Raw genomic sequence first — 15,850 nt, forward strand, 5'->3', positions numbered from 1 at the left:
TTTCCTCTGTTTTTATTTTTTTCTCTTTTGGCTGTTCTAGAACTTCAGAGGTGTCACTGCAGGATGTGCACTTTGAGGCAGCTCTGGTCCTACACTCTCATTGATCTAATAGCCCATATGGATGTCACGTTATTTGACATTTAAGCTGACAGGCTTCAAAGTGTGGAAATTAACAAAATCTTCACAAATTATAGCGATTTGCTGTTTACAATTTTCTGTGAAAATTTTGAAATGAAGGTTGCCACCGCTATGCCAAATTTCAACCTGTTGTGATGGGAGAGAGCTAAGGTGTTAAACCCCAAACATAACGCTTTATAAACGCTCACTAAAAATAATAGGCAATAAAACTGCACATTAACTTACTGCAGTAAAATTTCTTATTAAAGAGTTGTTACTCTGCATGCAAAGTGAGCATTTTGAACTGCAGTCGCCATTTCAACTGTTCCTGCCTCAAGAACAAAGGCACCAAGAGCTAACTAGATTTTGAATTTCAACCCAGAGCTCTTGGCAAAATACATAAAGTGGAAGGCTCTGAAAAGCCATATATGATGTGCTTGTGATTAAAAACCCCTTAAACATGTTAGCAATGGGACTGTCAAGTTTCATGCTTCCTGTGACAGATAAAACCCATTGTGGGAAGTGTGTTAAAAATCAATGTCTAAGGAGATAAAGGTCTAATTTAGCAAATGTTCCTCTATAAATTAAAAATTCAAATTTATCCAAATTGAGCCCTTCTTTTAGCACACCACTAATCAAAATTGTTATCTCATTGATGGATAGGTTTGGGTTGCAAGCATCCTGCTGTCAGTCCCAGGTATCCCCAGCAGCCTCCCGCGGCTGCTCAGCAGAGATGCTCCTGGAACACCTCCACAGAGGACATCTCCATCCTGGAGTAAAAGCATATTTGAAATCCATTGAGAAATCATGCCAAAAATGAGAGTAAATTAGTGCCATACTAGCTCTGTCTTTTTCTGCAAGGTGAGCATATTCTTACAAGCCCACTTCTGTTAGAAAATAACTTTTAAAATAGATTGCTTCGTTCTATGCCTCAAATAAAACCATTGTCATCAGAGAATGGTTTGGGGTGGAAGGCACCTTGGAGAGCATCTCTTTCCAACCCCTGCCACAGCCAGGGACACCTTCCACTGGACCCATCCAACCTTGTCTATGTCCTCACAGTTTGATAACACTGAGACTTTCCCAGGGAATTCTGCCACTTCCAATATTTGCACAGAATTTTTACACATGACACATAAAATTTAAAGCAAACAGTCATTAGCTCAGTTTCATGAAACAAAAATATAATCAAATATTGCTGAAAGGTTTTCAAATTCTTTTTTTTTTTTTTTCTTACTCCAAAATATTCTCTTGTTTTACAAATCAGTGAACAAAGGTTTGCTGGGCTGGAAAATGACTGCAAAAAGGAACAGTATCCTCCCTCTTATTTATTCAAACTCTCTTTAAGGACATTTACACCAGGGAACAATCCCTTCAATAAGTATTTTTATTTAGCTCATTTTCCTCCTTTATATGTGCCTGCATTAGACTGAAGCACTGGTTGTTCATAACTTGAGTCATCTCGTTTGTAGTCGCATTAATGATGCAGGAGTGTGGGATATAATGACCGTGATGTATGTGCAGTGTAAACATCAAAGAAGATCCAGTTAAAGAGCAGAGAAAAAATAAAAAAGAAAAAAGAAAAAATTCCTTTGACCTTTGTTTCGGTGTTACAGATGATCATTCTACTCATTTGTAATTTACAGCCTGGAGCAACACGGGTCTCATTCTCCTTCTCAGCAAGAAAAACAGACAGAAACTCTTGAGTGGGTACAGAAAAGAGGGAAATACCATTAATGTGGCCCAGCTTTTACAGTCCAGGGCAATGTGTTGGAAGTATCCTGTCATTAAAATTTGTGAGACAATCATGTCACATCCAGAGGAAGGCAAGTTGAAAAGCTACAGGAATACAGTGTGAAGTTTGTAATTCTTGATTTTACATCTTCCAGCTTCCCTGGGCACAGAACAGTTTGTCTCCTCTCCCTTATCAGGTCACAAAGCGAGCTGGAAATTTCATAGTCATTATTTAGATTTTATTAGGAGCATATACCAGCAGAGTATGTTATGTTTATGAAAGGATGGATTAACCCAAATCATAAACAGGCAGTTTGGGGCCAGGCTGTGTCCACAAATGAGCTGATGTAACTTCTGGGTGGCAGCTAAGCTCTTCATTCACACATTGCTTTAATTTTGCAAAAGCATCCAGGTGTTGGCAAAGATTTGTTTGATTTTTTCATGCTGCTGCTCCATCTATGAGAAAGAATCAGCTCTGAGGAGTTAATGAGACCTGTCATTGCTCACAAAGTTCATTACACAGAGCCAGGCAGATCTTATGCCATGTCTGCAAAGGCACCCTTTTGCAGGGAAAAGAAGGAAAGGGCCAAAAATAATCATGAAATTCAGTTCCTCGCAGTCCTACATGTCCATGGCACAACTGGCTGGCTGAGGAGCACGTCCATGTCTCAAGACACCCCAAAGAGCTAAGATGGGCAAGCAGCAGGAGCAAGAACAGTGTGACACAAGTTTAGAGGAAAGAGGTTGTGGCTTAAACATCACTCTCTTAGCAGGAAATGTGGGTGTGACAGAAACACCCATGAGATGCTAGAAATTAAACTGCAAAAGTACACAGAAAGCCTGGAGGCTGGAGCCAGCCTGGAGCTAGGAACAATCCACATCTGACCATGCTGGCCCATCATCCTTCTGCCCAGGAGAACGTGGTGGAACCATGTCACTGGTGGTTCACAAAGTCCAGCTTCAATATTTCAAATGTCAGGATAAAAAAAAAGGAAAAAACAAAACCGAATAGCAAACAAAAAAACCCACAAACCCAAAACCATTTCTAAACATCCCTTAAATCCATGCATGAATCTCCAGCCCAGCTGAAGGTTTAATTCCATATTTTGAGATACTTTGCTCCAGTTTTGTGGACTCTGTGTAATGCAACACAGAGAGAAAAAAGTACCCAGGACTCAGATCCTGAGCAGAAGCATCTCCTAATGCTGCTGCACTCAAAGGTCAGTCCCAGAAACCAAATTCATAGAAGTTCTGTCACCCCCTCAAATCTACCTTACTCTCACACAGATCTACAAACAACTCTGCACAACCTCTGAGCACAGACCTGGTCCCCAGGCTCAACAGCTGGGCTCAACTCTTTGCATTCTACTCTGCATTAATTTTATTGCAGCTTTCTAATTGCATTTTTAATATGTTTCAATTTAATTTCTATGGCATTAATTTTCTTGCAAGCACAGGAGCATGGTTGTGCTTCTTTGGATTTGATGCCAAAACTCAGAATAAATAGAATGACACATACACACACCAACTAAGAAAACAGAAAAACCTGCTCACTGCTTTACATGGCATATTTTTGGCTCACTGGCTGGAGTTTGAGAAGGAGTTTCAATTTTCTTTGCTATCACAGACTTGTCTGATCATTGATGAGTCATTTGGTCTCTCCACGCCTCAAACCCTCATCTCTAGGAATTGGGCTCAGGACTGCCTTAACTCTGCAGTTAGTGATGAGAATATATTTGTTAAAATGTGCTCATATATTTAGTAATGAGGACCATGTAAGGATGAAGAGGTAGATTTATTTGGAACATTTTATATAGGATTTTTTAATATGCAGATAAGGAAAGGGTATGTGGAGGTAAAGCTGATGTCACTTGTTTTTTCACCCTCCTGTCAGCCTTTCCCCAAATTATCACTTCACTCTCAAAGTTATTGCCAGTGTTAGGTTTCTACTCATTTCAGAATCTAATATTTTTCTTGATCTAGAACACTTAACTGAGAAGGCTAAAAAAATGAATAATAATAAAAAAAAAATAAATCAATATTTCTATTTCTTAATTCCACGTGATATTTTACAGCTATGCTGAAACAAAACAAGCCCAAGTGGATGGAAAACGTTATCCCACTCCACCCCACCCTGTCCATACTGAGCACCCCAGCAAGGTCCTGCTCCAACCCAGAGCTCCCCTGCTGACAGCTCACTGAAAGAGAGAAAAGACATTTCTAATGATGTTTGAAATGATGAGGGGGTCTCTTTAATCAAAAAAAAAAAAAGAATAGTGGAAAACTGAGTCCCAGTTTCATCACTGACATCAAGAATTCAATGATTTTAACCCCCTTGTGTAGGTGAAATTCTTCCCATGCTGAGAAGCTGTCAGGTATGGAGTGGCCCCACAGTATATATCTGTAAGGGCAAGGATTTGCACAGGGGATTAAGGGACTTATAGCAGCTACCCCTGTTAGACTTCAGCAATATTTCGAATCTAACTCTCACAGTCTCCTTCAGAAAACTTTTCCAAGATTGCCAGAAGCTATATTTAAAGCCTTTTTTTTTTTTTTCTTCTTCCTTTATATCTTTTTAGCTGTCCTTTATCCCAAATGGTAAGCTTGGACTTGTTTCATTATTCTCTTCTGTGCAGTGCCTGTTAATTTTAAGTAGGATCTGTTGTTAGGATTTGAAAAGCTTTTGAAGCCCAGGTAATTATTAGCCTCAGACTTCTGTAGTTTAGGACTTGCACACACTCTGCTGCTTTCCTTACCCTTTTCAACTCATTACAAATGTTTCCTAATTATTAAGCATATGTGACTTGTGAGCGGCGCCATACATTATTAATGGGCCAGTGGAAAAAAATCAAAACTCCTTATGAAAAGTTGCTACTGTGAAAGTAGTAACTTTTCATATTTAATATCAATGAGGCTTTATTTTGTCAAAGGACCAAAGTAATGTGATTGTATTAGAGGCTAATAGCATGACATTTTTCTTCTGTTAAGAGGCTTGCATTTTCAGTACCATCTAAAGGGAGACAATTTTTCTCCTCTATTTTGAGGCTTGTCTTGGTTAAAAAATAGCTAAACTCACTTTCTGCCTAGCAGCAAGTTTTAACAGCAAAGACCCAAATCCTGACAAACAGTCTCATAATTTATATATACAATGACATTTAACTATGCAACTGCAATGGATGGAATTAAGAAACTTCTAGACTTGAGTAATCACCCTCTTTCCAAAATTAGCTGGGCAGCTCTCTGCTCCCTGAGCTTTCCTATTCTTCCAGGTGGGTGATTTAGCAGAACTGCTCCCACAATTAGAGAGGCTCTTGGGTGAAAAACCTGGGCTGTTTGGTCAGTGAGTACAAGGTGATTTACAGCTCGTGGGTGCTTGAAGACAGAGGGTGCACACACTCTTCCTGGATTGATTTTTACCTTGTTAGTCTTTTAGGCTGGACACAAGTGGGAATACACCAATTTCAACACATCCATCCATATTACCCCTCCAGGTCAAAACAAAGGGAGATTGAGTTCACTTTTGTAGCAGGAAACAAGTTGCTGTGGCCAGGGTGTGAGGAAGAGGAATGGCTGCAATGCTGCCAATCCAATCAGGGACCTCTGGAGCCTCACAGAGCTCCCCACCAAACCTCTGAGGCACTTGAGATAAAGGACAATAATTTCATTCACCATGATCAGGCAAAAGAAAGGCATGATCCAACAGCAGACAAAATGGGAGCCTAAATTAAATCCCAGGAGAAGATTTCACAAAAAACAAACCCCCTAAGGCTAATGAAGTTGAATTAAAAACTGTTAAATCAGCTTACGAACAACTATTATCACAAAGTGCTCATATAACACTTTCACTGGCCGAATATCAGATATATGAAAAGGGGGAATACAGCCAACAGTATGTTCACACATTTAGTAAGGGGAAATTGAATATTCTGCCTAACACCAGAAATTAAAAATCAAGCAGGGAGCCAATTTACTCATAGAGATATTAATAAAGTTCTCAGTGATTTTTATAAAGTATTGAATAGCTCTCAATTATTTTATGGTGATAAAAAAAAGAGCATGTTATATTCTTTAAGAATTCCTCAATTTTTTTCTAGGCTGCTTCAGATAGATTAAATTAAACAAGTGAAAGCAACAATCCCTCCTAGAGCTACTTTTAAATGTGAATTCTGACTTAAAGGAGACTTGGGTGGTTTTGATTACTATGATGCATTTACTGAACTATACAGTCTCTGCAATCCCTTGAATAAATCTTTCAGGGGAGGATATCTAGTTAGATTTCTAAATAATAAATGTATCCGACTGAAATGTAATATAAAAAATTTAATATCTGGGAAGTTGCACTTTCTTGGGTCTTTGTTGTTTTTGAATAGAGCAATCACAATACTAATGCAAGACCTTTATCATACCAGAATCCTTATTAGCTAAAATGTGTTATCATCTCTGCTCTTTGCCTAAAACAAGATCCACATTAGATGAGATTTCTTTTTTTATGGCAGTGGCTAGAACTAATTGAATTGATAGTTTCAAGAGCCAGCAAATTTGCCACATAATCCAGCAGTTGTTTCAAAACATTTATTGAGAAGGAGGAGAATTCAGATGAAGTCTTTTCAGCTGAAGTCTAAGACATGAAATAATTAAGGGAGAACAGAAATGGACAACTTTCAGAGTTGTTTTAAAGTGTTTCTCTTCAAAAAGGCTAAATTTCATCCACCTCTAGAAAGCAAGAAAAATGTAATTTAGAGGCCTTTCTTTATTGGGCTGCGGTTGCCCAAATTTTCAGTAGCACATAAATTAATGGTCTTATGGGGTCTAAAATAGATTTGACATGAGGTCCAATGTAAGAATGTCATGTTTGACATGAGTTCCAACACTGGTTCCAGGAGCTCCAGGTTCCTCTCACTGCAGAAGCAGGTGAGAAGCATCAAATAGGGACATTTATATGGACTTATTCTCCTGTCAGAAAATAGCTGTACCTGCAGCTCTGACCTTCAACACACACTGACAAAATCTCCAGGCACTAACTCACAATGGGTTGCTCAAAAGTCATCTCAAAAAACTGTCAGTGAAAACAGGATGCTGAAAAACTAGATTTCAGTAGGAAACTATTCTATTTTTGCTCAATAATCTGTACACAGCTAAAGAAAATAATAAATAATTCTTCACGTTGAGCAACTGTTTTTCATGGCATGGGACAGAAAGAGCCTAACATTTTCCCAGAACAGTTTCACTGGTGTGATCAGACTGGTGAATTGATGTCATGCTGACTGAGAAATTAAGGAAAGGAAAAGGAAAGGGAAGATTCTGTGTTTCTCCCAGCATCTGACTAGAAACTCCTCTTCAGTCACTTGAGTGAGCTCTCTGCAGCTGGAGCTGCCCTGCAGTTTCCACACAGTGGAAGGCAGCAAGAGGCAGATGCCAGCAAGCACTGAAAATTAGTCCAGGGAAAAATGGGGAGTAGTCACTGTGACAGTAAAAATTTACCAGCAGCAACAAAGAGGTGTGAAAGTAAGTATTTCACAAATGGGAAGTGAGAGGAAGGGTGGTTTACAGTGAGTGGGCAAGAACAGACAATATATGTCATGAGGGCCTCTAGGAAGCTCCTGACTGAGACGTGTGGAGATGGGTAAAAAATGAAAGACAGCAGGCTGTGAATGTGTTTTGCTGGAATTTAAGATAAAATAGATTTGATTAAGGCAGACAAAAGAAAAAGAAAAATATGAAGGTTTCTGACCTGGGGAGAGCTTATCTTGGTTGAGTGCTGGAAAAAGATTCAGCCAGGAGAAAGAGGGAGTATGAGGACCAGAAACATGTGGGAACAAATGGGCACAATTGGTAAACCAAGCAAAGAAGAAAAAAAGATGAAAAACTGTTTCATAATCCCCCCATACACAAACCCAGAATGCCAACTTAGAAAAAAGTAACAAGTCTGATTTATTTCCTTAACATGAACAAAGACCTTTGAAAATGCTTATGGTTTGAGTCAGGTGCTGGCTGAGGCATGAATCACAAGATGAGCTGTCTGTGAGATGAGCAGAAGCCAGAGAGGTGCTCAGCCAGGTCAGGGACATGAAAGCTCTGGGAAACATCCCTGGCACAAAACCCCATCTTGAACCCATAGCTGGAAATTACAGGAATGTAGTCAAGGGACATAAATGGGGAGAAATCTGGTGACTATTAATGGTACAAAAGCATAAAGGGTCTTGCTGGTGCTTTCAGCTTAGAGCAATTTCAAGCCATACCATGACCTCAAAGCACATTCTGTGAAGAGAAATTAGACACAATTCCCACTGTGGTCTAATGAACCAATACAAAAGCATGAGCAGATCTCATTTTTAAAGGGCATGTGCAGACTACAGGTCTAACTGAGAATCTTAGGAGGAAAACTCCATAGAAAGTTCCAAAATTGCTGAAGTAGAAAAAGTGAAAAATGATCAAACACTGAAAGTGAGTCAACATCTAGTAGGAAATCCCAGATGCAAAATTGCATTAGTTCCAGCACATTTCTGCACAGAGGTAAGCGAGCTCTTAGTGGAAACAGCAGAAGATTTACTAGAGGTTTTTTCATTAAAAATAAACTCTTTCCTCCCTAATATAGAAAGGTTCTGTGAGGTGGCTACAGAAACACATAGATGAATGGACAAGAGGAGAAATAACACCTCTTTTTGTGACTTATTAAAAAAGCAGGCAAAGAAGGTTTTTCTTTCTATTTTCTTAGAGGTGCATAACACCAGTACAAGTGTTGCATTTCAGTAAAGGAAGGAAACATTTCATTCAGGAAGGTTTGTCTTATGGGGAAAAATCAAGACACAGCAAAGTGCTTTCAAAGCTACCTGCCTGTAAGTGGAGAACTGAGGCACAGAGAGCAGGCAGATAACAGCACACAGCCTTTGAAGAGCAAGAGAAAATCACAGCAAGCACCCAGACTCCAAGGAGAGCCCCAGGATCCCTTCCTTGCTAGTTAACAGGATGCAAGAGTCGGCCCCAGGCTACATTCACCTTTCCATCAGGCTGAGCCAGTTGGTTCCTTTCATGTGTTTTACACCATGAGAAAGGCGAGGCGGCAGGTGGGAAAGCGAATGTGGAAGGAATGGAGCCACCTCCCTCCCATTCCCGAGGCTGGGAGTGGGACAGGAGCATGGCACAGCACACCAGGTGATGTCCCTACAACATGATCCAGGAGGAGAAATGCATGGGAGTGCACTCAGGAACTGAGAGCGGCGCATTCCTTCCACACTCACCCCGGCAATCCCATAGGTGATACAGGGTTCACACACCTTTACAATCACCTTAAAATCCAACCAGGGCAAAGATGACAAAACAAAGGGGAAGACCTTCAGGGAGGAAAGAACATGAAGGATATTTATAATGAGAAAAGAGGTGAGATTGCTTGAAGATACAGATTAATTACAAGGAAGGATTTGAAGGAAAAGAGAGAAAATGCTTGACAGAGAACAAGGAGACAATCATGGGAGCTACATAAAAGGAGATGAAGAAATAAGAATGGGAATAGATTATGTGAGTGCACATTAACCTCTCATTTTTTTCTCCCAGAGACTCACTCCAAAGTTTAAAAATGCTCTTGGATATTTGCCATGCAGTTGGTGAATCCGAGAACACACCCCTGCAGGCCCATCATGGGTCTAGATTGGCCTAATAAATCACTTGTCCCAAGACAATGCAATTAAGCCTAATTAGCCAATAGCTTTATTCCTAAACAGTCTCTTCCCAAGGGAGGTTTTAACTTTTGGTTTCTAAATTAGCTCAAGGAGCTAAATTGCTCTCATCTCCTTGGCAAAGCAACAGTTCATTTCTACCTTAGCACAGGATACCTCAAGTGCTCAGGGGACACGTGTTCTCTGCACGAGTAGTTTATTTACATTAGCCCACAGTCTGAGTCCAGTAGGACCAGTGAGAAGCCTTCTGGAAACAGCAGCAGGTTCACTGCCATCTGTCACCACTGACTGTCCCACCTGGCTGCACTCAGCACAGCCTCCCCACAAGCCTCTGGGTTGCTTCTCCAGATTCTCTCCTTGACCAGGACAAGGTGCTCTGCTCTGATAAAGCTTCCAGTGGCGTTGAGATGCTCAGAGGGGACAAATTCAAGGAGTCAGTGAGAAATTGACCATCTTAGCCTACTATCTGAGTAAAGTCTGAGTAGAAGACTCAGCCTGAGTAAAGAAATTCCTCCCTGCAAGGGTGGTGAGGTCCTGGTAGAGGTTGCCCAGAGAAGCTGTGGCTGCCCCTGGATCCCTGGAAGTGTCCAAGGACAGGTTGGACAGGGCTCAGAGCCACCTGGGATAATGGAAGGTGTCCCTGCCATGGCAGGGGATGGAATGGGATGAGCTTTAAGGTTCCTCCCAACCAAAATCATTCTATAATCCTATGATTCCTAGAAACATTCTAAATAAGATCAGCTTTAGTTCTTTCCACTACAGTAGATATAAAACAACCTTCCAAACCCTTTTATGACTGTCTTTTGCTTCCTACTCACGTTCCTCCAAAGTTACATTATTTTCAGCAGTTTTACAGAAGATTCAGCTCTTTATTTTGGGGATTATGTGACTCTAATTAAAATTTTAAAAAAAAGACTAATGGGATATCTCCTCATAAATCAAGAAAATGAGCAATGAAAACTCAGCAGGAGCTACCAGTCCTAGAAGGTGTAGAATAACCTCTTGCAAAACAGTTACTGGAGAGAGAAGGTTTGCACTAGAGCAGGATGGGGATCCAGAGCACTTGGGAAAAATGGGAAGGGGAAAGTATAAGGAGCTGGAGGAGCATATTTCTGTTTATCTGACACCAGGGTTAGAGCTCACACACCAAAAAACCTCTGCAGGTCTCTATATATAAAGTAGTAGCAGGAAGCTATTTGTGCTCTGGCATTTTCATTGGTATCAAAATACCAAAAGGGGAAGTGGTCTAAGAAAAAGAGCTGATATCTCACCTCTGTCTGTGAAGAAATTCACTGAAGATGTCTTTTGTTCCTCAAATTGTTACCTTTTGCTTCTTGCTCTTTTAAGCTTTTTTTTTTTTATCCTATGGTAAAATCCAACAAATTCTTTGGACATCAGCTGCTTCCTGCACATGCAGCATTTCTTCACACCACAGAAACTTTTCACTTTTAAACACTACCTGCTGCTAGTGTGGGCTAAAGTCTCGATAAATCCCTTCATCTTAAACACTGTAGAGTTTTAATTTAATCCTCTGCCAGGGTATATCTATTATTTTCCTGACTGCTTTACATTCACTTATTTCCCTTTCATCTGTTTAAATTGTGCCTTCCTTTTACTTAGCTTACTGTCTCAGGGCTCTGCAAATTTGTCTCCTCCTGTCCCTTTCACCACCTGACAGCAGAGCTGAGCCTGCTGCCCATCCACAGCTGCAAACACCCTACTGGGAACACCTGACTCAGGCATCTTCTCCCCCAGGTGCTCACAAATATTCACATTTCATTACAGCTAAATTGCTTGGTAATTCAAGTTATCCTTTTTATAAATGGCGAATTAGGGAGGGAGAAAAAAAAAAAAAGACAAAAAATCAAAAGTTAAAATGTGAATTTTTCTGGAGCCCAAAGAGCCAGACAAGCAAAATTTCAGTATCAGTAGGTCACTTCAGTGCTCTCTGTGTGTTGGAAACCTCCCCTTTGCAACACTTACATGGAAACCTGGTGGCACAGGCTCAGCCTGCATTGACCCGATGGTTTCAGTAGTATTTCACAGCTCTGCTCTCTCCAGCTCCTCTTTATTTATTTGAAACCTTCCCATAAAGAAATCACTCTCACACAATTAGCCAGGAATATATTGCATTGTGATATATAGAGCAGGTGTTAAAAAAGCTATTTGAGTATTAAGAGAGACTTCAGAGGAGGTGAGATCATGGGAGAATGGGGGTAGATCAGACCCATATATGTCAGATTGATTCAGTTTTACTGCTCTAAGGAGAAAAATGGGGCCTAGCAAAGGACTACCCCACATGCTTGGGTAGAGATGTTAATTGGGCTGGTTACAACGTGTCACTTTTAGACCCATGGCCCCTGCAGTGAATTAAAGAATCATCCCAAGCTAAGCCAAGGTGTTTGCAGGACTGCAGGGTGGTGTTTGCAATGGCACAAAACAGCAACAGAACATAGGAGACTGTATCACCCCCAGCTTCCATCTGATCCATCTGATCTAAAGATGATCTAAAGCCCTGCCCTCAGGCATAAATCCTTCCCACTATACTGAATAACCAACTTTATGACTCTTGTGGGAAGCTTGCACTTCCATGAAGAAGAGTGGGACTAGTTTGCCTTTTGTCTGCTGGGACGTGCCAAGGTATTACTGATTAAATCAGGTCTGGGCTGTGGAGGTTTGAGTTCTGGCATGGCCTCATGTAGTGATGGCAATTAAATTAAATACTATTAAATACTTTAAACACTTTGACAATTCTATCCCAAGCTGCATTTTAAAAGAAAGCAGCAAATAAATGTTTCATTGCTGGAGGGGATGTCAGTTTCTTAAACTGGGCATAAGACAAAGCATACTCACAAAGTTAAGGGAAGTTAAACCAAAATACCTAAATTCCTTTGGTGACGTACAGTAGCTGGGTTTTGTGTTTAAAAAGAAAATTTTGGACCAAGCTGTTTTATTTTCAATATGTCCTTTTTGTCCCAGCCTCAGACAGCAAAAGGCAAATGTTCCACCTCTCTAATTACAGGCAGAATATAAATTTTCCCATTAAGACACAGTAGATTATTTCCATATAAAAATAACTACCTAGTCAATGACTTGCAGGAAATCTGAAGGATGAGACAAATCAGAGAAATTTATAAAGGTGGGTAAAAATGACTCACCTAAACCTGGCCATGAGTTAAAACAGTATTTCAGATAGCTCAAACGACAAAAGGGTGTCAGCTGGGCTGGAATGTGTGGGCTGAGGTGCAGAGAAACAAGTGGTTGGTGGCTCTGTGCTTGACTGAAGTTGTGTGGCCACTGGGTGTCATCCTTGATTCAGATGACAGCCAGAGCCTCTGCAGCTCCAGCGCAAAGCATGCAACTTCCCAGCAGTTAAATTCCACTCTATTTGATTGTACAACATACAGCAAATTGCTCTGCATTTAAATCAGCTATACAATTGAACACTTTGACATAGACAAATTCTCCTTTGTCTCAGTGCCTTATCTGGGGACCTGAAATGGTTGGGTGATGAGGGAAAGAAAGAAAAGTGCAACCGGGCCATAGGAACCACAAACAATTTGATGAGTGATTATCAAATCTTGGAAAATATGAAATAACTATGATTAAATAATGCAGAGGGTAGATGCAGGAAGTTTGGAATTATATCCTTAATTGGCCCCCAGGCTGGAAAAGCTTATTCTATATAGGTAATTTCATTTAAGATATTCAGTATCCAGATTCAGCACACAAATTAATGACTATGAATGAAGGAACTGGTTTGGGAAAACCTAATATAAACTCTTACCTACAACAGCAAGCCAGTACCCTCAGAAAAGTTCCAAAATGTCATCAAAAGGGGAAAAAAGACTGAAAGTCCTTGATATTTTATTCATTCCACCTATAGCTATTCTGTAATCTTTCACATTTTTTTCCCACTGTTTAGCATCTTCCCAGTTTCCCACAGCCAGGATCCATGGGAGATGCACAAACAGGAGTGTCCATGGGAGCAATGCCTGCACCTGACAACAGGGGAGCAGAAAAAAACCTTTCCAGAAGTAATATCCAGATATCCAGTGTGTTTTGCCTGTGTTCACATATAAGGTCGGAATCAGCTCACAACAGGCTATATGTCATCCTAATGAGTTTTCTGTTATGGGTGACTGAGAAGAACTTATCAGCGTTATTTTCTTATCTCCTGGGAGTCTAGACAGTCTGAAACCAGCCCATAGAGCACCAAAGCTGCTTATTATAATATTATTTGTCTCTGAAACCTGATTTAGTTTGCATTCTTCAAGTTAAAATAAAAGGAACTGCCAGCAATTTCTCAAAACATTACAGCCAGAAATGTTTACATTTGTCAGCGCATTAAAAGTATTTATCCCACTGTTCTTAATATACATAGATAGAGTATAGCCATAAAATAGCTTAAATAACAGGTATTTTTGTTAATGCAGCTAACCTCAGCTAATAGCTCAGCTTTCCATGGATTATACAGTCTTTCAGAACAGATCTCCACGTAATAATTCCTAGCTTTACCAGTGGATATAATTTTAATGAAAACATGCCACTACTAGAGAGCTATTAGGAACAAAGTTGAAACTGGCTTTGATTTTGGTCACCAACTGAAGACTTCAATGATTATTTAAAATTCATTTTTAAAGGAAGATGTTAAATATTCTCTTTATATTAAACAGTCTCCCTCATAGATATGATTTAGGATGCTTATTCTTAGTATTATCTACACTCTCTTTTATGGTTCTATTTATTTAAGAACTGATAGGAGACTTAAAGGAGGAAATGGATTTTAGATGTGAGCATGTGCTTTAGCAATTTCAAAATTTACTAAAGTTAGCGTAAAACAACCCATCTGAAGTAACAAAGTCAGATAACCAAATTGTCTAAATGTTTACTCCCCTTTTCACTGAAGCAATAAATCAGTAACAAATATCAGCCCAATGAGTTTTTCCTGAAACAGGAATTTTCTTCTGTTTCTGTAGATATATCCATAGATGCACATGCCCACATTCTATGGCTGGGAATTGACATAATTTCACTTTCAGATCTCAACTCAAAAGGAAGGTTCTTTCCTATTTAAACTTCACAGGACTTTTTATTTGGGAATTTATTATTAGAAAAATACTTACGCTGGTTTAATACTCTTGGAATGCTTTTCATGAATAAAGGCACCAGCAAGGCCTCCTGCTCCAGAGTTTAAATACTGCAAAGAATAAATCAATATGTACATGTTATGCTCATTATCTGTAAAGTATCACTTTCCTTCCCTCACCCTGATCTATAAAACAAACCGATTTTAACATTTCTAGTGGTTTCTAGATGGGAGATCTTAGCACTTGTCACAAACTGCTGATGAAGGTAAAAGCAGCTATATTTTTTCAGGTTAGTTTTTAAAGTATCTCTCTTGGCTTACGTACGGTATTTGAAGTCTAACAGGCCAGAAAATTGAAGTACATCTGAAATATAATACATATAGCAAATTCATCAAACAATTCATCTGACTGTGTCTGTCGAGTCTTAATCTCACTAGGAGCCAAAGGAACTAAAGATACCTTGCTCTGTGATCTGAAATTATTAAAGTTTAGACAAGAATATTCTCTTATTTAGGGACCACTTCATAAAATATTATGGCTGTGGGACCTTCTTGGTGTGAGAAGAGAAGAGCCCCTGATCCCACATCCACAGGGCAGATGTTTAACCACCAGCAGTATCCATCTCACATCCACAAGACCTTGCAAAGGAACATTGCCAATAGAATTTTTTGGAACAACTCATAACAAAGGCGCCATCAAAGTCAGTGTCCATCTCTTTGTTGTGGCAAATTCAAGGATTCAGACAAGTCTTGCTCAACAGTTCAGGTGCAACTGTTATTCACCTGACCTGCTTGCTGACCCATGAGATAAGTGACATTATGGAAAACAGCCCCCAACAACGAATCTGTTTTACCTTGTAGGAGCACCAGCAGGCAAAATCTACTCCCCAGTCATGCAAATGAAGCTCTACATTCCCAACAGCGTGAGCCAGGTCAAATCCAACAAGACATCCCTGCAGGAAAGAGATGATTACTAGGTTACTTATTAAGACAATCATCACTGTGAAATTATTTCTAAAAGAACTACTTCAGAGCTTAACTTGCTCTCGGTATTTGCAGGCTACCTGGAGACGTTTTACAGAAGCAGAGAGTGATAGGATAAGTGGGAATGGATTTAAACTCAAAGAGGAGAGATTTAAGTTACATGCTAGAAAGCAGTATTTTTCTGTGAGGGTGGTGAGACACTGGAACAAGTTACCCAGAGCAGCTGTGGCTGCCCCTGGATCCCTGGAAGTGC

General features: G+C 39.9%; 1 protein-coding gene across 6 annotated transcripts in view; it reads right to left on the reverse strand.

Moving 5' to 3' along the window:
* The window catches only part of KYNU (kynureninase), a 62,708-nt gene that overhangs the window by 8,492 nt on the left and 38,366 nt on the right, over positions 1-15,850 (reverse strand). For all 6 annotated transcript variants that reach the window (XM_014249237.2, XM_088059210.1, XM_088059208.1 and 3 more), the window contains exons 9-10: positions 15,468-15,566; positions 14,651-14,724 (exon numbers count right to left, since the gene is read on the reverse strand). In XM_014249237.2, coding sequence (XP_014104712.1) covers positions 14,651-14,724; positions 15,468-15,566 — 173 coding nt within the window. The remainder of the gene's footprint in view (positions 1-14,650; positions 14,725-15,467; positions 15,567-15,850) is intronic.

The sequence above is a fragment of the Pseudopodoces humilis genome, chromosome 8, assembly GCF_049639895.1.
Source record: "Pseudopodoces humilis isolate 2021_Gansu_Grassland_sample_001 chromosome 8, ASM4963989v1, whole genome shotgun sequence".
NCBI classification, from domain to species: Eukaryota; Metazoa; Chordata; class Aves; order Passeriformes; family Paridae; genus Pseudopodoces; species Pseudopodoces humilis.